This window comes from Bos grunniens, chromosome 21 (assembly GCF_055505025.1).
Source record: "Bos grunniens cultivar Pamir isolate PY7600 chromosome 21, Bosgru_T2T1.0, whole genome shotgun sequence".
Lineage (NCBI taxonomy): Eukaryota > Metazoa > Chordata > Mammalia > Artiodactyla > Bovidae > Bos > Bos grunniens.
The window spans coordinates 37251692-37271258 of record NC_141185.1 but is presented as its reverse complement, the minus strand read 5'-3'; the positions used below and the strand labels follow the sequence as shown (position 1 = coordinate 37271258).

Sequence of the window (19567 nt, the reverse complement as noted above, 5' to 3'; positions counted from 1 at the left end):
TGTTTTTAACCACACACACACAAAATGTCCTTTCAAATTAGAAAAAAAAACAAAAAACTAGGGAATTCTCTGGCTGTCCAGTGGTTAGGACTTGGTGCTTTCACAGTGGGGTTCCATCCCTGGTTGAGGAACTAAGATCCCACAAACCCTGCGGTAGGCATTAAAAAAAAAACCCTAATGCTGTAAATTAAGAAATAAAATGAGTTCAAGTGTGCAGTGGAAAATAACTCGTTGCCAAGTAGAGGCGCATAGAGTGTATTTCTCACTATGGAGGCTCTGAAATGAACCTGTTGGTTTTGATGCTGAGAGGACTGGAGCTGGCCTGGGGCGGAGCTGAGCATTAGTGGTGCCCTCTGGTTTGTACCAGAACTTGAAGGGTTGGGCCAGCCCAGCTGTGTGAGTCCAGTTCTCCCAAATATTCCTGTTTTCTTCCAGTCTGAGGCACACTTTTTTTTTCCTGGCCATAGCAGCTTGTGGGATCTTAGTTCCCAGACCACGGATTGAGCCCTGGGCAGGGAAAGCAGAGTCCTAACCTTTGGACTACCAGGGAATTCCCTGAGGCGCACATTTAATCCTTGGGTAAGCGCCTGTGCCGGGCTTCTTGGGTGGCTCAATAATAAAGAATACACCTGCTAAGCAGGAGACTTGAGTTCCATCCCTGGGTGGGGAAGATCCCCTGGAGCAGGAAGTGGCAACCCACTCCAGTATTCTTGCCTGGGAAATCCCGTGAACAGAGGAGCCTGGTGGGCTACAAACAGTCCATAGGGTTGTAAAGAATCAGATTTGACTGAGCGACAAGCTTCTGTACTGCCCCATGCTTTCATTCAGGGAAGGGTGAGTGAAGTGTGAAGTCGTCTCTTTCCGCTCCCATTCTTGAGGGTTGCCCTTGGTGGTCTGTCTGTAGTGTGACATCCACCCTCTGTCTCCCAAATGTGCCACGGGTTAGTCCTTTACACTCTTAGGGCAGCTGGTGTTCACTGAACTGGGAGGTGGCCTTCCATATTCTAGTTCTTTTCCAAGTGAGTCCTGCATATGTGACCTTGAAACTTTGCTTCTGCCTGCCCCAAACAAACATACAAAACAAACTACAGACCAAGAAAGTAACTGCCAGGTTTGGGTTTTTGGCTCCTTGTCTTCCTCCCAGGGCTTCAGAACCAGCACTTCTCCTGGAGCTCGATTTTCTTGATGTGAGTTCGCATTTATTAGAAAACTAAACAGCCCATCAAACTGCATCTGAAATTACTTTTTAAAAAATTGTCTTAAAAAGACAATTACATTAGTTATCGAAAAACAGATTTTTAGAACTATTCAGGAAAAAACTAGATACTTGATCACGTCACTGAATGTCAGTGATAGTAAGAAGGAATTAGTGACAAGATCCTTGGTGAATGATGACAAAGAGCAAAAATTAGATTCAGTCACCAGGTGGATTTGCTTAGTGATTGATGTTGAAGTTTATACACTCAGAACTATCAAAATGACCATTATTAAAATATCTGTGAGGGAAAAAGTTTTTGCTCATATGTAACTCACCCTTTAATTTCCTTTTTTCCCCAATGGAAATAATTGTGATTTTGGATTAAGTGAGGTTTCTTAGGAATGTAGCCATCATGTTACATCATAACTGCCTGTACCCAGGAGGTGATACAAAATGAATGAACCATTTTCTTATGTTTTCCTTTGTAGGGAAGATGGAAGAACTGAGTCAAGCCCTGGCTGGTAGCTTTTCTGTGTCTCAAGATCTGAACAGCACAGCCGCCCCACACCCCCGCCTGTCCCAGTACAAGTCCAAGTACAGTTCCTTGGAGCAGAGTGAGCGGCGGCGCCAGTTACTGGAACTGCAGAAATTGTAAGAGATGTTTTAACTCCTTAGCTTCTCTCTGTAGGCTGGCAGCTGTGAACCACACAGGAGGCTCCAGGCTTGTCTCTACAGAACCCCCTTCAAAGTGGACCCTTTGTAGATTGTTCTTGCTCACAAGGTCGGGAGGTATAAATCCTGGCAGAGGTAGACATCCTTGACATCCAGAGCTTGGGAAAAGATGAGGAAGTAGAAAGAGACTGAAGTTTGAAAGCAAAAGCTCAACTATCTGGTTAACTTTTTCTTTTCTTTTTTCCTGGCAGCAGTACTGAGCTTTGCAGTTTAAGGGCTTATGAAAGTCACGCCCAGACTTCCATTCCCCACATTCCCTGTGTGGCTTCTCCTGCACTCTGACTTCTGGCTTTGGTTGGTGTGGGCTTCCTGTCTTCCTTCAGCCCAGATGTTTCTGTGGAACCCTTGGGAGTTCCAGACAAATAATTCCACAGGGAATCTGAGGAAATGTCTTCCATACACTTCAGTCTCAGTGCCAAGCTGAGCAAACAGGGAAAGAGAGTTTATAGAATAGCGAGCGTTTGAGGCTGGGCTGCTCTGAAGGCGAGGCCTGTCCTTTTATTCTCGGTGCAACACAGGCCTCCTCTGGGTAAGGAATTAAGGATTAGGAGAAACTGTCAACAGCTGCAGTTTCGATGCAGTCTCCATTTTGCCCACTGCTTCCTCGCTAGACGTGTGTAGCAGAGATGGTTCCCTGGGGCTTCTGGGTTGCTTGCAGATTACATTCTCAGATCGCTCCTTCTCCATAACCTCCACAGTTAATTAATTGTGATTAATTAGTTTGGAATAGATAATACATTCATATGGTTCAAAATTCACAATACATAAAAGAGTACATGGTGAAAAATCTGTCTTCTAGACATCAAGTTCCTTTCTCTCTCTCACTCTTTTTTTTTTTGGTCATACTGAGCGGCTTGCAGGGTCTTAGTTCCCTGACCCGGGATTGAACCTAGGCCCACAGTGGTGAACATGCCTAGTCCTAACCACTGGACTGCCAGGGAATTTCCCACATCTTATAGTATACTTGTTACAGCTGATGAATAAATGTTGATACATTATTATTAGATTTCCTTAGCTCTTCTAAGTGGTCTTTTTTGAAAGTTAGGAGAGATGCATTGCTGTTCCTCAGAAAGCCACAGAAGCTGTACCTGTCTCAGACTTCTCACTGCATCCCAGCGTTTCCTCCTTGCAGTCCCTGAGAGCCTTCAGACTGATGTCTGCCAGGCAGAGAAGTGTCAGCTCTCACCTACGTGGAGATGGGCGTCTAGGGCGGAGTGGGAGGGAGTGGGATCAGCCACTAGCAAAACTTGAAAATTCCTTTAAATATTGTACTTTGCTTGTTCCTAGGAAACTCTGAAGAAAGCCGAGTGTGCTTAAACTGGGTTTCCTATTTAGGATCTGTGAGGAGGTGGTCACTAGTTAAGGCTTACAAAGGAAATTCTATCATCTCTTACTCCCACCACAATTTCCAAATTGCTCCTGAATTTAGAGACTTTGAATTACATCTGTCACATTGTAGGGTGTCTTCCTGTGAGACATAAAGACCTGGCCTTATGCCTTTTTTTCCCCCCTCAGAAAACGTCTGGATTATGTGAACCATGCCAGAAGACTGGCTGAAGATGACTGGACGGGGATGGAGAGTGAAGAAGAAGAAGAAAAGAAAGATGATGAGGAAATGGACGTTGACACTGGCAAGGAGTTACCAAAACGCTATGCTAATCAAGTGAGTGGTCCAGAGAAGATTAGGTGTAGCTGGTCCTGCTCCATTTACTGTGCAGTCAGAGCTCTTTACTTACCATGAACAGAGAGGAACGAGATAGGAAGAACAGGAACTGCGTTGAAAGTGCTGATGTAGAGAACATTTCCGAGATGAAGAGATGGCTTACAGCTCTGTGTGCTGATGGGTGTCGCTGATGGAATCTGCATAGTGGGTTTCAGAATCATCACCCCATGCTGTTAGCAAAGGCTTCTGACCTGCTGCCAAAACCCGCTGAGCTATTGATATGCTAGTTGATTCCATTCTTGTCTTTCTTTACTAGTCATTGTACAGATGTTTTGGATTAGGCCTGCCCATCCCAGCACTGTGCCCCACCCCTCCCCCCAGGTTAGTAATCTTTCTCAAGTGGTGGACTAATATGCCAGTCTTGGACCTTTACATTCAGGTGGTTGGAGGTTGGAAGTACAGCTGCCCTTGAACACTGGGAACTGCCCAGCACCCCCAGGCTAGCCAGCTGAGGTTGAGACCACTATAACAGACACTACGGCAAACTTGACTTAGTGCCCTGCTGATTCCAGAGGAGAAGCCACTGTGGCTTGTGGTGCCATAGGGGAGGCAGGCATGGAGACTGTCCAGTGCTCTAGGCAACCCAGGTATTCCAGAGGTAGGGCATGTATCTGAGTGGGGCCAGGGGTCTACCCTGCTATTGCATACTTCTCTCTGTAACCCGAGTGTCTTGTCACCTCAGCGTCCTCTCCTACTTTTAGAATATGGTTTCTGGGTACACACACTCCCATTCTCTTTCTCTGCCTCAAATATAGCACAGACGACGTCTTCCGTGACAAAGTACAGTTGAGTTCTATTGAACTTTGTGCAAGGAACTTGTGCAAGCCTTGTACATGCAGAATCTTAGTTCCAGGGATCAAACCTGTGCAGTGGAAGCATGACTCTTAACCACTGGACCACTGGGCAAGTCCCCAGCAAACATTGTTGAAGGCCCTGTTCTTTGTTAAGCTAGGCTATGCTCAGAAAGTACACATGGGCTGGAAATAGCCCGTGCAATAGCCCAGTAAGTGTAGAGTATGTTTTTTTTTTTTTTTTCAGTAAGAAAGTGATATTAACTTCCAGCAGGGAAGGAAGCAGGGTTTCAAAATCAGGAAAAGGTTAATGAAAGAGAAGACAGCTTTGAATCGTGGGTAGGACAGGCAGAGGTACAGAGTATTTCAGGGTGTTTCAGGCAGCACAATAAGGCTGAACAAGAGCCCAGAGGTGGGAGAGGAATATATGATGTGTTCAGGAGGGATGTACAGAGGGTATGTGTGGATGGAGCAACATAGGGTTGGGGGTGGTATATAGCAGAAATATGTACAGGGATTTAGACTCTGGCCTAGACTGTGAGGAAGCACTGAGAATTTTTGAGCCAGGGGCAGAGGTGGGACTTCATGGGATGACTGCCACATCAGTGTGTAGAAAGGCCTGGAAGAGAGAGATTGTGGTAGGGAGCTAGGTTTGCTAAAAGAGCTGATGGTGAGTTTATTGAGGGCAGTAAAAGTGTGTCTGGCTTTTTTCATTTAGCAAAAGGATTCATTTATGTTGCAGCATGTGTCAGAACTTCATTCCTTTTCAAGTAATATTTTGTTGTATAGATATACCACATTTGTTTTTCCATCCATCAGTTGATGGCCATTTGAATTGTTCCACTTTGGGGCTATTATGAATATTGCTGCTATGAATATTTGTTTACCATGTTTTTGTGAGGACATACGTTTTCATTTCTATTGGATATATACCTGGGAGGGAGTCACTAGGCCGTATGATAACTCTGTGTTTAGCCTTTTGAGGAACTGCCAGACTGTTTTCCAAAGTGATTATACCATTTTACATTCCCATCAACGATGTGTGAGAGTTCGTTTTTCCGCATATTTGCCAATACTTGTTATGGTCCAGCGTTTTGATTTAGCCATCCTAGTGGGTGTGAAGTGCTGTTCCATAGTTTTGATTTGCATTTCTCTAGTGACTAATGATGTTGAGCTTCTTTTCATGTGTTTATTAGCCAGTATCTTTGGAGAAATGTCTGTTCAAATTCTTTGCCTATATGAAAGTGGAGTTATTTGTCTTCTGTTATTGAGTTGTAAGAGTTCTTTATAAGTTCTGTGTGAGATACATCTTTATAAGTTCTGTATGAGATACATGATTTGCAGATATTTTCCATTATGTGGGTTGTCTTCACTTTCTTTTTTATTTTATTTTATTTTTAAACTTTACAATATTGTATTAGTTTTGCCAAATATCGAAATGAATCCACCACAGGTATACATGTGTTCCCCATCCTGAACCCTCCTCGCTCCTCTCTCCATTGTCTTCACTTTCTTAATATTTTTGGTAGCACAGAAGTTTTACAGCTTGATGTAATCTTAATTTATCTTTTGTTTTGTCATTTGTGCTTTTGATGTTGCATTACTACTGTTGTTTAAGGGATTGTTGATTATCCCTTGGATTTAAGATTGAATAACACAGAGGGAGGTGATGATATTATTAATAGGGCACAGAATGCAGAAGGGGAAGGGTGGGTGTTTCAGGGATGGGAAGTACTTAGGGTACAGAAGGGAGTGAATTCTGTTTTGGATATGCTGAGTTTAAGGTACAGAGAGGACCAGCAGAGAAAGAGATACCAAGTGGACAGCTGGAAATACAAAATTGGAGCAAAGGAAAGAATTCTGGAGATGAAAAAGAAGAGAATTAGGAGGCATCTTCTTTGGAATGACAAGTAAAGCTACAGAAGTAGATGAGATTCACCCCAACAGGGGATAGCATCTAAGAGGAAAAGAAAAGGGGGACCTAAAACAGCCCTCTGAAGATTATTTACATGTTTGGGAGAGTGTGTGGAGGACTGTTTGGAGGAAAAACAGAAAAGTGGTGTGTCACGGAGCCAAGGAAGCATGTGTCAAGGAGAATACGACTGGCAGCATCGCACCAGGTGCGGAGGAAGGAGGGGGACATGAGGGAATAGAGATGCTCAGCTGCGGGGAGGTCAGGCAGGGATGTGAGGCAGCGAATCTGGACTGAGGGTGTCAGAGTGGGTGGGAAGGCAGCAGCAGGAAATATGAAGTATTCATAGTTAAAGAGAAAGTGGAAGAGCTTAATAGAAATGTAGAGTATAAAGTTTTATTTTTGCCTTGGATTTGAGGATTAGGGGTTGTGTATTTTGTGGCCTACAGGGAAGGAGAGATGGGAGAGACGATAGATTCAGTGGGAGGGATTACCTGATAGGTGGTATCAATGGGAGGAACCAGTGATGAATGAAAGAGCAGATCTTTTCAAATTCCTTTTACCACAGCCTTTTTTCTTCTTTTTTTGAGGTAGATTTCCTTACATCTTTTGGTGTAGTATTTGGGTCAGTAGTTTGGGACTTGATCCAGTTTAGAGCATCTCAAGGTAAAGGATTTTATTCATCTCTGAGGTATAATCCCTAGAACATAATGGTGTGATAAAGGTAGTTGGGGGGACAAAGTAAGGAAAGAAAGAGGGTTGCATCCTCCAGTATAGTAGGTGAGGTAGTAAGAATGTATATGGATGCAGATAATGAAGGTGAGAAGTTAAAGTTCAGGGTGAACAGGAGATGAGTTGATTACTAAGAGCGAGTGAGGTGGAGGCTCCACTGTCGGTTTTCTGTTCTCATTCTTTTACGTGTATTTTCATTATAATATGTACATGCAGTGAAAGTGTTAGTCACTCACTCCTGTCCGACTCTTTGCAGCCCGTGGACTGTAGCCCTCCAGGCTCCTCTGTCAGTGGAGTTCTCCAGGCAAGGATACTGGAGCAGGTTGCCATTTCCTGTTCCAGGGGATCTTTCTGACCCAGCAATTGAACCTGGGTCTCCTGCCTTGCAGCAGATTCTTTACCATCTGAGCCACCAGGGAAGCCATATATATATATTTCTTTTCCTTTTAATATTTATTTATTTGCTGCATCGAGTTCTTAGTTGTCAGGCAGGATCTTTAGTTGCATCCATCTTGTGGGATCTTCCCTAACCAGGGATTGAACCTGGACCTCTTGCATTGGGAAGGAGAAGTCTTAGCCACTGAACCAGCAGGGAAGTCCCAGGACATAAATTCTTTGTCACTGTAAACACAGGAGCAGCACACTCCTGTTGACAGTTTTTTGTTTGTTTGTTTTTTTAATTTGTGGGAAATTGCTTTACAATGTTGTGTTGGTTTCTGCCATACAACAACTCGAATCGTCATAATTATATATATATCGCCACCCTCCCTCTTGAGCCTCCCTCCTACCCCCATCCCACACCTTTGGATCATCACAGCGCCAGGTGGGGCTCCCGTGTTAAATATTCATGGCGGCTTCCCACCACTGTCTCTTTTACACACGATAGTGTGTGTGTCAGCGCTGGCTCTCAGTTCATCCCGTCTTCACCTTTCGCCATTCTCACCACAAGTCCATTCTCTACTCGGATCATCAGCCTCGTTCACTTTCAACACCATTTTTTGTGTTCCCAGTTAATGCTGTCAGAGTGGTTAATTGACGTCCCTTCAGATTTGGGGCAGGAATGGATTGTGGTCGTGTGCCCTGTTGGAAAAAGATCCCTTATCGTGGCTTCCCAGGTGAGTAGCCGCTCCCACGCGTGTGCCAGCGTGCCTGGCCTGCAACTTGAGGGGTTCTCTGCACGCTCTGTGTTCCTTATCTGTCAGGCAGCTGTGCCCGCCCAGGGATTGAAACGCTTTCCTGCGGGAGGGATTTGGTGAGAGCCATCCTTGGACGGATGGCACCTGTGCAGAGTGTGGAAACAAAAAGGGGAGGAGACCTTGATGCCTGATGTAACTGCCTTTCCCCACAGGGTCTTACCAGTGCCTACACCAAGAGTGGCTACTGTGTCAACACGTTTCCTTCCCTTCTGCCAGGAGGCAACAGGCGAAACTCAACAACAGAGAAAGGTGCCTACGTAAAGTTGTCTGTTTTTTAAGTTTTATAATCAGTAAGAGACAGTGCTCGGTTACTTGCCTAGTTGTTTTAAAGACCCACTTTGAAAGAACACCTTTGGAACTGTACAAAGATACTGTTCTGCCCACTGGGCTCTCCTTCAAGGTCAGGCCGCCTCAGTTGCAGAATAGTTGCCACTTGTGAGGCCTGCTGAATTAAACCCCTGAATTAAAGTCAGTGTACCTTTCCCACAGAGAAGGCAATGGCACCCCACTCCAGTACTTTTGCCCGGAAAATCCCATGGATGGAGGAGCCTGGTGGGCTGCAGTCCATGAGGTCGCTAGAGTTGGACACGACTAAGCGACTTCCCTTTCACTTTTAACTTAACTGAATTAAAGTCAGTGTACCTTTCCCACGGAGAGGGAAATGGCAACCCACTCCAGTGTTCTTGCCTGGAGAATCCCAGGGACGGGGGACCTGGTGGGCTGCCGTCCATGGGGTCGCACAGAGTCGGACACGACTGAAGCGACGCAGCAGCAGCAGCAGCAGCAGCAGCACTTTCCCATGGACTTCGTCACAAGGTGACAGGTGTGATTTTCTGGGGAAAGGTCCCTCAGAAGACCAAGTGTAACATACAGTAAGCTGTTTCTGGGGCTTCCTGCCAAATTCCCTTTTCTCCTTTATCTTTGTCCTCATCTTAGCTTCTCCCTCCCACCTGGGCCCAGGCAAGGAGACTAAAGGTTAAATAACTTGCCTGCGGTCATTCAGCGAGGAGTTGGCAGAGCTGGGCCTACACAGTTCTCTTGTCTCTACCGGCTCAGGCTCCCTTAGTGCTTCCTGCTGTCCTCTGTCCTGAGCCCAGATCCCTCCGTTGTTTTTTTTTTTTCACTCTGGCCTGAAATGGGCCCTCCCCTGCCCCCCGCCCTGTTATTTCAGTCCTCTGATCCCACCAGACTATTTGTATCCTATTTGTTCGTGAAGCATGTCCTGATGTTCCAGTCCCCTTTTCCTGGAACTCTCGTTTATCTTGGTTTGGGCTACACATTGCAGCGCTGGGTTTTCTCCTCTTCGATCACTTTATCTCCTTAACTGGACTATAACTTCCCTAAAGGCAGGGAGGACTTACAGTTAATACTCCCCACAGAACGCAGTACCTATGATGGGAACTCAAAAGTAATCGTCAACTAAAATGGAAGGTTACTTGCCTTCAAACTTGAGCTTCTCTTAAACCTTACCTAAAGGTTCAGAGATCCCATGTGGCATGGCCTTGACCCCTCCTATACTCACACACCTCAGGCCACCTTTGGGCTATACCAGGCGGCCAGAAAAGGCTGTGAAGACTTTGTCCCTTAGTGCTGGGCCTTCCTGGGATCACTGAGGGTTGTTGGATGTGGTTCCCAAGCCCCGAAGATGGGGCTCCCTAGATTATGGTGGAGGGAGCCCTGATGGGAACCCTGTACTGACTTTCTGCCCACAGACTACACCATTCTGGACTGCATTTACAGTGAGGTGAACCAAACCTACTACGTTCTGGACGTGATGTGCTGGCGGGGACACCCGTTTTATGACTGCCAGGTGAGGACTGACGCTCGCCTCATGTCTTCTCCTGCTTTCTCCTCTTTTCCCAGGAAAGTGGCTCAGCACGTGGGTTTAGTCCGTGACCAGCTTCTTGGTGTTCACAGGATGTGGTATATCAAGAACATCACCTAATGTTCCTTGCATCTTTGAGTGTGTTTTAAATTAGCTTCATTTCTAAAAAGAGGTAGGAGGAACTAAGGGAAGCATAGCCATTCTCTAGGGGAGGAAGGAGAAACAGAGCGGAGGGATAGGCTGGGGCTTCGTGGAAGCTGTAGCCACCCCTCTCTCCAGAGTGTGGGAGGCTTGCTGGCAGGGAAGACTGCAGGTGGCGGGGATGCTGCCTCGTGCAGGCGGCACCAGGAGAGAAGGTGCAGTGGTAAGCAGCACCAGGTAGACTTCTGCCACCTCTGCTCCTTGCCAGCCACATCCTGACCCTGAATGTCAAGGCCTCCTTAGTATGATGGCCACCCCCCCCAATATTCTCCCCTCAAGTTTCAGCTTCCCACAACATTTTTCTCAGATTGGTGATACTTACAAGTGACAAGCAGTCATCGAGAGAGAGGCCAGGTCTCCCCACAGGGTCTGTCTCTTCCCCCGTGCTCCCTGTCCTTGTCCCGGTTTTGTTTGTTGTTGTTTAGTCACTAAGTCATGTCCAGCTCTGTGCAATGACCAGCTTCAGGCTTCTTTGGAATTTTCCAGGCAAGCATACTGGAGTGGGTTGCCACTTCCTACTCCAGGGGACCTTCCCAACTCAGGGATTGTACCCACATCTCCTGCATTGGCAGGTGGCTTCTTTACCCCCTGAGCCACCTGGCAAGCTCTGTCCAGTTTTATAGTAGTGGGTTTTTAATGCTCCCTCTCAGCTGTTAATAGTTTATCATTGTAGTTCTCAATGTGTGGCCTCAGAAAGTTGTTCAAAATGCAGATTCTTCAACCTCTTGAATCAGAAATTATGGGCATGGGGCTTATGTTTTAATAAGCCTCCAGGTGATCCTCACAGAGGCCCAAGCATGCGAATCACAGGTTATCACCATAGGCTGCTTCTTTCCATAGCCATTACCCCAACCTAGGTTTCCAAATCATGCCAGATGGTGGTAGTTCAGAATTTTAACATGCATCTAATTCAAAAAATAATAGCCAAGACCTGCATCGCTAAGCACTTTGTGAGCATGATCTCACTGAATCCCTTACAACAACTCTAAAAGATAAGTATGTACTATTGTTTTTACTCCTGATCGTTTAGATATGAAAGCTGAGAGCCACAGATGTTAAGTACCTTGCCCAAACACAGAGCCAAGCCCCAAACTCAGAATTCACAAATTCAATCCAGGATCTATTTTTCTTTAATTCTGTTGAAGGATGTCGTAACATACATTCACAGCCTACACATTTGGTAACTAAAGCCACCTATATTTTGATAATATAAAGAAAAAAGACTGTGGGTTATTTATTTATTTATTTTTTTGGTTTTGGAAATTTGAAAAGAAAAAGAAAAGCCCCTAAATATCATCAGAAGGGTATGTATCAGAAGTAGTAGTTTATGAGAAGTTACAACTACAAAGTCGTTTCTAACCCTCAGGTAAAGTAAGACAGAGGTTAACACAGTGTGCTCTGGAGTTGCAGAGTCCTGGGCCTGTGGTAATGCTGTGTGCACCCGGGTGAGTGACACAATCTCTCTGAGCCTGAGTCCTCACCCATAAAATGGAGATAGTCATGATACAACTTGGAGAGGATGGTTGATGATTAATACGATTATGTGCGTAAGGTCCTTAGTATGGAGCCTGAGACATAGTAGGCCTTCACTGATAAATATTGGCATTACTGCTATTAATAATCCTGTTGGATTTAAGGAAAATATATCCAAAGATTTTATGACATCTTCCTGACCTTAAAGCAGTGTTTAACAGAATTGAGGGTAATGAGAGGAGGGCTTAGGTTTTCATCCATCAGGTGACTATTTTTCACAGTTTCATTGAAGTGTAACTGACATACAGCACTGTGTAAGTTCAAGGTGCACAGCACAATGATTTGACTTACATAGATGGTACAGTAAGTTAACACCCATCATCTCATATAGATACCAAAAAAAATACGAAAAAATACTTTTTTTTCCTTGCCATGAGAACTCTTAGGATCAACAACTCGCAACAGCTGTCACGTATACCAGGCGGCAAAGCTGACCGTAGTCACCGTGTTGCGCTTTCAGTGTCTAGCACTTATTTATCTTACAACGACATCTGTGCCTTTTGACCCTCAAGCAGATTTTTAGAATGGGGTGTTTTTGTTCATAAAACAATATTTTGTTCATGAAACAGTGAGCCTTATTTCATCTTTCCCTGTCTCTTTGGCAGACTGATTTCCGATTCTACTGGTTGCATTCAAAGTTACCAGAAGAAGAAGGACTGGGAGAGAAAACCAAGCGCAATCCAGTAAGGCCTGGTGCTAGGACTGCAGAGTTCGTTCTGGGGATCAGTTTGGAGTGCTCTGTTGTCTGAATTCAATCATTATGGATAAAATTATCTTTATTTTGTCTTTTTGAGGCAGCATGGCATAGTGGGAAAAGTATGGACTTAATAGTTATCCAGATTCCAGTTTTGGCTTTTAACAATTATTTGGTTAAGTTAATATCTTCACTTGGCTTTCATTTCTTCATCTGTTTAACAGGGTTAATAACACCTACCTTACAGAGCTGTTCTGTGAACCAAATGATGTAAATGTGCAAGTCTTTCTAGTGAGCACTCAATAAATAGCAGTTGATAGAAAATGCTAATACCTTCTTTTATTAATAATGCTATTTAGGATGCTAGTACGGTGGTTCTCAAACTATAGGTTGCATCCATAGCCACTGGAGGCTTGTTGAAATTCAAGCTCCTGGGCTTCACCCCCAGAGTTTCTGATTCAGTAGGTCTGGGGTAAAGCCTGAGAGTGCATTTCTAACAAGTTTCCCAGTGAAATTGATACTGCTGGTCCATGGACCACACTTTGAGAACCCCTGCTTTTATATCTGAGCTAAGAGTGACCTCATCTAGTGAGTTCCCTCTTTTTATAGATGAGGATGCAGGCTCAGAGAGAGGGTGCTGCCTTCCCCAAGGTCCCACGGTCCAGGATGATAGCCCAAGTGTCTTTGCTGTTCCTTCAGGGATTAAACACAGGACGGCTATTTTCATTGCGTTTTATTTGTTAAGCTCTATAGACTGGCATTTGCTTGGGTTGCTTACAGCATTTTTAAAGGCAACTAGATAGCCAGTTACAGGACATTAAATGGAGCCAGTACTTCAGTGACATTGTCAATAAGGCCCAGAAAGAACACGGGCGCTGCTTCCTCTGAGACGCTGGTCTGTGTGCTCTGCGTGTACTGTCTCGCTGAGTCTGCCTGACAACCCTGTGCAGTAGATGCTTTTATTATCCCTTTTTATAGACAGGAAAATGGAGGCATATGGAGATTAAATGATGGACAGAGGTGCACTTCAGACCCAAGCAATCTGACTGAGAGGTTGTCATAATCCTCATCACTTTGTTATGTTGCTTTAGTATAAAATTTTTTGCTGTTGTGGCATTTCACCAGCACTTCGTTTGGGGTAGCGGTCATAAGGTTGGGAGAATAACAGAATCCCCACACCTAGAACCTGGTGGTTCAGTCTTGACCATATGTTAAAATCAACTGGAGAGCTTAAAAAACAAAAATGCTTGGGTCCCACCCCAGAGCAGTTCACTCAGAATTTCAGGGGGAGGCCTGGGCATCAGTAATTTTTAAGAGTTTCCCAGATGGTTCTCCTGTAAAAAACAAGGTTGAGAATTCTATGCCTAGTAATTCAGAGGACAGGTAGAGGGGGCCGGTTAGGCTGAGATTGAAAATTTTCTTCTTTGATATATTTTTAGGTCTTCAACTGCTGAAACCAGTATTGTTTGTAACATATAATAATTATTTGTTCTAATTTATGTTTCAGTTTAAATTTGTGGGACTGAAGAATTTCCCTTGTACCCCTGAGAGCCTGTGTAAGGTGCTATCTATGGACTTCCCTTTTGAGGTAACAAAACCATTGTCTTTATTGCTCTGATGTGGTTGTGGGACACAGGGAAACTCAGCTACATGGAGTCTTAAGAGTGCCTCTGACTTTGCTGTGTCAAAGCATCAGAAAAAGGGCTGAAAGCTGACTCTTGGGAAAGGATGTGCTCGTGACCCTTCAGAGTCAGGTAAGTCAGATGGCCAGAGCTGGAAGGGCCCTGAAAGGAAAGCTCATCTCACTCCCTCATTTTACAGATGGAGAAACTGAGGCCCAGAGAGAGGTGAGGGCTCCATTGCTGGGTCCTTGTGTCCTCTGTGCTATAAGCGTGAGAATCAGCCCCATGTTTGACTGCCACTGCTGATTGTGATGTAAAGGCGCTTCTGTGGCCGACAGACTACAGGGCTTTGAACTCCTAATCCTTCCTTCCTCCCACCAGCAGATGGTCCCCAGGGATGGCAGTGCATGCTGAGCAGTGGCAGGGCAGCAGAGTGACTGACTTGTCCCAGGTTGCCTAGGACCTCCAGGGTTTTAGTGCTCAACTCAGAGTCTCAGGTCCTCAGGGTCTGCTCAGCCCTGGGGCCTTTTGTCCTCCTCAGAATCTGCCTGTACCCTCTACACAGACTTCCTTTGCCCATCGTACCCTTTAAAATACTGCCTAGTCACCCACAAGTATTTGCTTGAACTGAATATAATTTTGCTAAAAGGATCACAGCTTCCCGAATAAGGAAATAGCAAAGGCTGAGCTGCCTTCATTTCTGGGAGTCAATTAAGAAGGTGGTAAGAACACCATCTTTATTTATAACCCTTATGCCCCAGTGACAATAAATGCTTTTTAGAGATGAGTCACTGAATCACAGAAAAGAAAATATGGAACTGTGGGAGGTCTTCCCGTTGAGAAAAACTGAGTTTCCCAGAATGTAGCATTCAAACAATTTAGGGGGAGGTTCAGGCAGCCAGAAATGCTGGCTGCTTGACCGCTGCTTCCCTTGCACTCAGCAGTCTGGCATCTTGGAGGGGCTTGTCTAGTTTCCCTGCTTTGTTCCCTGCATGGAGCACATCCCCCACTCCTGGGACCTCCAGGTGGTAGGAAGTACATGGAATCAGAGGAGAGAAGACCTGGGCTCAAGGTGGATTTCTCCTTCATCCTCAGTGTGTTTGGGGGATGCCCCAGAACTCCTGGAGCTGGAGCAGCCCCAACTCTCAGACACTTTCATGGTGGGTAAGAGAGTGAAATGGGGCTTTCCTGGTGGCTCAGACGGTAAAAAATCTGCCTGCAGTGCAGGAGACAGATTCCATCCCTGGGTCTGGAAGATCCCTTGGAGAAGGGAATGGCTACCCACTCCAGTATTCTTGCCTGGAACATTCCATGGACAGAGGAGCCTGGTGGGCTATAGTCCATAGGGTCGCAAAGAGTCGGACACAACTGAGTGACTAACACGCACTTCAAGAGGGTGAAATAGTGGGTAGGAAAGCACCCTGTGAACGGGAAAGTACTGTGTATGTTTCTGTATATTAGAATTTCGTTTTCTAGGCCATTTCTTCATTTAGAGAGATGCATGTCTGAGAATGAGGACTCTCTGTCATCCGGCAGTGACCCAGGAAGAAAGAACTGGACCATAGGGACGGCCGCAGTGTACATAGCTCTCCTGGAGACATGAGCCCCAGAGTCCCTTCTCATCCCAGGTTTCCTCTCTTGTAGGTGGATGGGCTTCTCTTCTACCACAAGCAGACCCACTACAGCCCTGGAAGCACTCCTCTGGTGGGCTGGCTGCGCCCCTACATGGTGTCAGATGTTCTTGGCGTAGCTGTGCCAGCCTGCCCACTGACTACCAAGCCAGAATATGCTGGCTACCAGCTCCAGCAGATTATTGAGCACAAGAAGAGCAAGAAGGAGGGCATAATGGGGAAGCTCACACCCAGGGTCTCTGAGAATGGACACTATGAGTTGGAGCACCTGTCTACCCCCAAGCTGAAGAGCCCTCCCCAGAGCCCCAACCACCCGGAGAGCCTCATGGAGAACTAGGCAGGGCAGCCTCCTCTGGGAGCCACAGGATGGTGGTTGGCTCAGAGGAAGGCTGGGGAGGTGGACAGTCACAAGAACAAAGTGACTTCATTTTAGGGCAGACCTTCCGAAGCCATTCCAGCTGGGAAGAGCTTGTCTACTATCTGAAATGCTGGCTTTAACAGTAGGGAGGGTTCCCACATTGAGTGGTCCTCGGATTTGAGCAGCAACTCCTGTGAAAATGTATCACAGATCCACAGTGTAAATATATGTCATTCTTAAGAAGTTATTTGTGGTTCTTAAACTTTAGACTGTCAGGAATCTCCCCCACCTCCACTCCTTCAGGCTACCCAAACCATGACTGTCAAGTGTTGGCCCATTTCACTGTTTAGCGCTTAAGCATTCTGCTGAGTTTCTAGTTGCTGCTGTTGGTAACGTCATTTTCTAAAAGGTCTTACCAGGAACTGCAGTTCTTGGTATTTGAATATGTTCCCTCTTCTGAGAAGACAAGTGTGATTTTCTCTGGTTTCGACACAGCCAGAGATAAAATGCAAATAGAGTTCATTCACTGCTTCTACCAACATTTGAACATCTTCCAGAAAATAAGCCTTGTGCTAGGTCCAGGGGTGTAGAGTGGGCTGTGGTGTGGAATAGGATTTCATCCCTGCCCTTGAGCTCAGGATCCAGTGAGGAAATAAACTCACCAGCATCTAGATGGTGGGATGATGGCTTTAGTGCAGAAAGGGAGGCGGGGGAGAGTGGGAGGAGCAGAGGGAGGTTTCAGAGCTGGGCTGAGACTCAGGAGGGACAGAAATGTGCTCTGTGGACAAGGAGGGGGGAGTTTCTCACAGAAGCAGGAGTTGATGCAGTTGCATCCCTCCAGAGCTGAGCAGGACTTGCTCTGGGGCCTGAAGTTGGTTCAGCATGGCTCGAGGGTGAAGTGGGGCTGGGAAGCTGTGGGAAAGGAGGCTGGAAAGAGATGGCCCTGACCCTAAGTGGCCTGTGTGTGTAAGGTGTGTTATACAGAGGTTTTGGATTTTATATCATGGATGAAAGAGAGCTGATGAAGCGCTTTGTGCAGGCGGCATCCACTCAGATTTGTGGACGAGAGCTCTGTGGCAGCTGCGGGGGTGGAAGGCGGCCTCTAACACCAACCAGTTAGTTTCTGCTCTTTGTTCAGGAAATGTGTCCCATTTCCCATGGCCTCAATCTGCTTCCCATACTGCTTTCCACTCTTCTAGGACTTCTCTTAGTAGACAAAAGGTCTTCACTATTCCACTCCAGTGTACTAGTATCCTGCGGAGAAATGTTCAGAGGGATCCAGGTCAGATCTTGTCTGACATGCAGTTGTTTCTTTGTGTTGATCAATTCTGGGAACGGATCTGGGCAGAAGCTGTGGTTAAGCAGAGCCTAATTATACAAATTCAGCACCCCATTGGAACTAGCCTCAGTGTTGGGCTCTTAGAGGGCCACTCAGGCTGACACTGTAAAATTGGAGAAGGAAGAAACCCCCTTCCCTACCCAGTAATGACCCAGCTGGCCGCAGATTTAAGCGTGCCTACATCAGTAAGCTGCTTCCTGAATTTAGGTCAGTTCTGTAATAGGAACATCGTGTTCCCCTTGCCAAAAAGCATGTTGTAGGCTGCTTAGAGGTTTAGTCTCTGTTTAATGATCTTCTGAATGCTCTAGTTTGTGCTCTCAGCAGCCAACTGTATCATTTCAGGAGCTGTGCATGCCAGTATCAGTAGAGACTTGACCAGGCTCTGCCCAAAAATAATCGGGTCTGGAAGGACTACTTCCCTCAAAGAATGCTCTCTGGGGACAGATGCAGGAATCAAAGAACGTAGCCAAACATCACCACATACAACTTGATACTGTTAAATGGTACCTTGAAGGATGTTTCTCAGGGGTATGCCCTCATATTTTTAAATGAGCCAGTATGATTTATCAATCACTGAATAGAATGTGTCTCCTGGTCATATTTCTCTGTGAATTATGAAATCACCCCCTGCCACCCATTTCAAAGACGGTTGTGTTGTCAGTTTCTGTGATTGGATACTACTTATTTTAACGTTAACTCCAAATTTAGATTGTAGAGGAAATGGAGAAGAGAGAGGTGGGACTTAAGGACATGGTGACTCGCTAGCTGTGAAATGAAAGAAATGGACAGGAGGAGGAGGAAATGGCAACCCACTCCAGTATTCTTGCCTGGGAAATCCCATGGACAGAGGAGCCTGGCGTGCTACAGTCCATGGGGTCGCAAAATAGTCGGACATGACCGAGTCATGTCCAACAACGACAAAATGTGAATGAGTGTAAAAAGTGTGAAGTGTTGATTTGGGAGGTTTCCGGTTTTGGCAAGTAGGCAAATTTACAAATACCAAATCTGTGAAAAAGGAGGACTGAGTAATTGTCTTGCCATAAATTATGCATAAAGACATTAAGAAAAAAAAAAAGAAATGGACAGGAATCATCAGAATGATTCTTAAGTTCCTAACTTGGGTGCCTAAATGCTATTAACAAGGACAAGCATTTCAGGAAGAACATGACTGGGAGGGACTCCGGGGCTGAAGGATAATGAGCTTAGTTTGGGACAAGCCGAGTTTGAAATGAGTGGGAGAGTGACTCGTCAGTAGTCAGGCCTTAATTCAAGTCTTCATCATTTCTCTGCTGCAGCACTACCAGCGTCTCTCACCTGGGTTTCCTGCCACCAGTCTTCCCCACCTCCCCCTCAGCTCTAATCAGTCTCTGTTACAACAACTGGCAGAGTGACCCTTTGTAAAAATGCAAATCTGACCATGTTACTTCAAGGACTCCCCATGGCCTGCAGTGCACACGTGAAGCTCCTTGGCCTGCTGTGCGAGTTTCTTCATGGCCTGGCCTTAGTATGTCTGTCTCGTCTCATGGAGTACCTTGCCGCTTTTACTGCTCCTTTCTAGCCATGCTGCTTTATGGTTTAGTACAAACACGTGTTTCATACTTCTCCCCCCCAACCCCCAAGCCAGCCCTCCTCGCTCTGATTTCATCCACTTGATGAATAGACCTACCCATCTGTGTTTTTGGCTGCTCCAGGTCTTAGTTGTAGCACACGGGATCTTTTGAGTTGTAGCATGCAAACTTTTAGTTGCGGCATGTGGGGTCTAGTTCCCTGACCAGGGATCAAACCCAGGCCTCTTGTGTTGGGAACATGAAGTCTTAGCCACTGGACCACCAGGGAAGTCCCTACCTATCTACATGTTGAATAGACAAGATACCTGTTTGGAACATTACCTCTGCAGGTGGAATTAGCCATTCTCGTCTTTGTGCCCTCCCCATTCCATTACATATCTATTTCCCAAAGTTAGGATAGTCTCCAAGATTGTCCTTTGATTTGATAATTCACCAGAAGGATTCAGCACACTCACCAAAAACTGTTTGACTCCCAGTTACAGTTTATCACAGTGAAATGAAACATTTAAGTC

The 19567-nt window shown here is 45.7% G+C and overlaps 1 protein-coding gene across 9 annotated transcripts in view; it reads left to right on the top strand.

Annotated features, from left to right (window-relative positions):
- Positions 1-16391, top strand: part of SNUPN (snurportin 1) — a 28700-nt gene extending 12309 nt beyond the window's left edge. For 6 of the 9 annotated variants that reach the window (XM_086363926.1, XM_086363925.1, XM_086363920.1 and 3 more), the window contains exons 2-9: positions 1687-1849; positions 3446-3593; positions 8099-8203; positions 8437-8533; positions 9997-10094; positions 12449-12526; positions 14045-14125; positions 15804-16391. In XM_086363926.1, the coding sequence (XP_086220052.1) occupies positions 1692-1849; positions 3446-3593; positions 8099-8203; positions 8437-8533; positions 9997-10094; positions 12449-12526; positions 14045-14125; positions 15804-16127 (1089 nt within the window). In that variant the 5' untranslated portion in view covers positions 1687-1691 and the 3' untranslated portion in view covers positions 16128-16391. Of the gene's footprint in view, positions 1-472; positions 580-1144; positions 1188-1686; positions 1850-3445; positions 3594-8098; positions 8204-8436; positions 8534-9996; positions 10095-12448; positions 12527-14044; positions 14126-15803 lie in introns of those variants that run through there. The other 3 variants (XM_086363922.1, XM_086363923.1, XM_086363924.1) reach the window with 2 other exon arrangements.
- The last annotated feature ends 3176 nt before the right edge of the window (positions 16392-19567 follow it).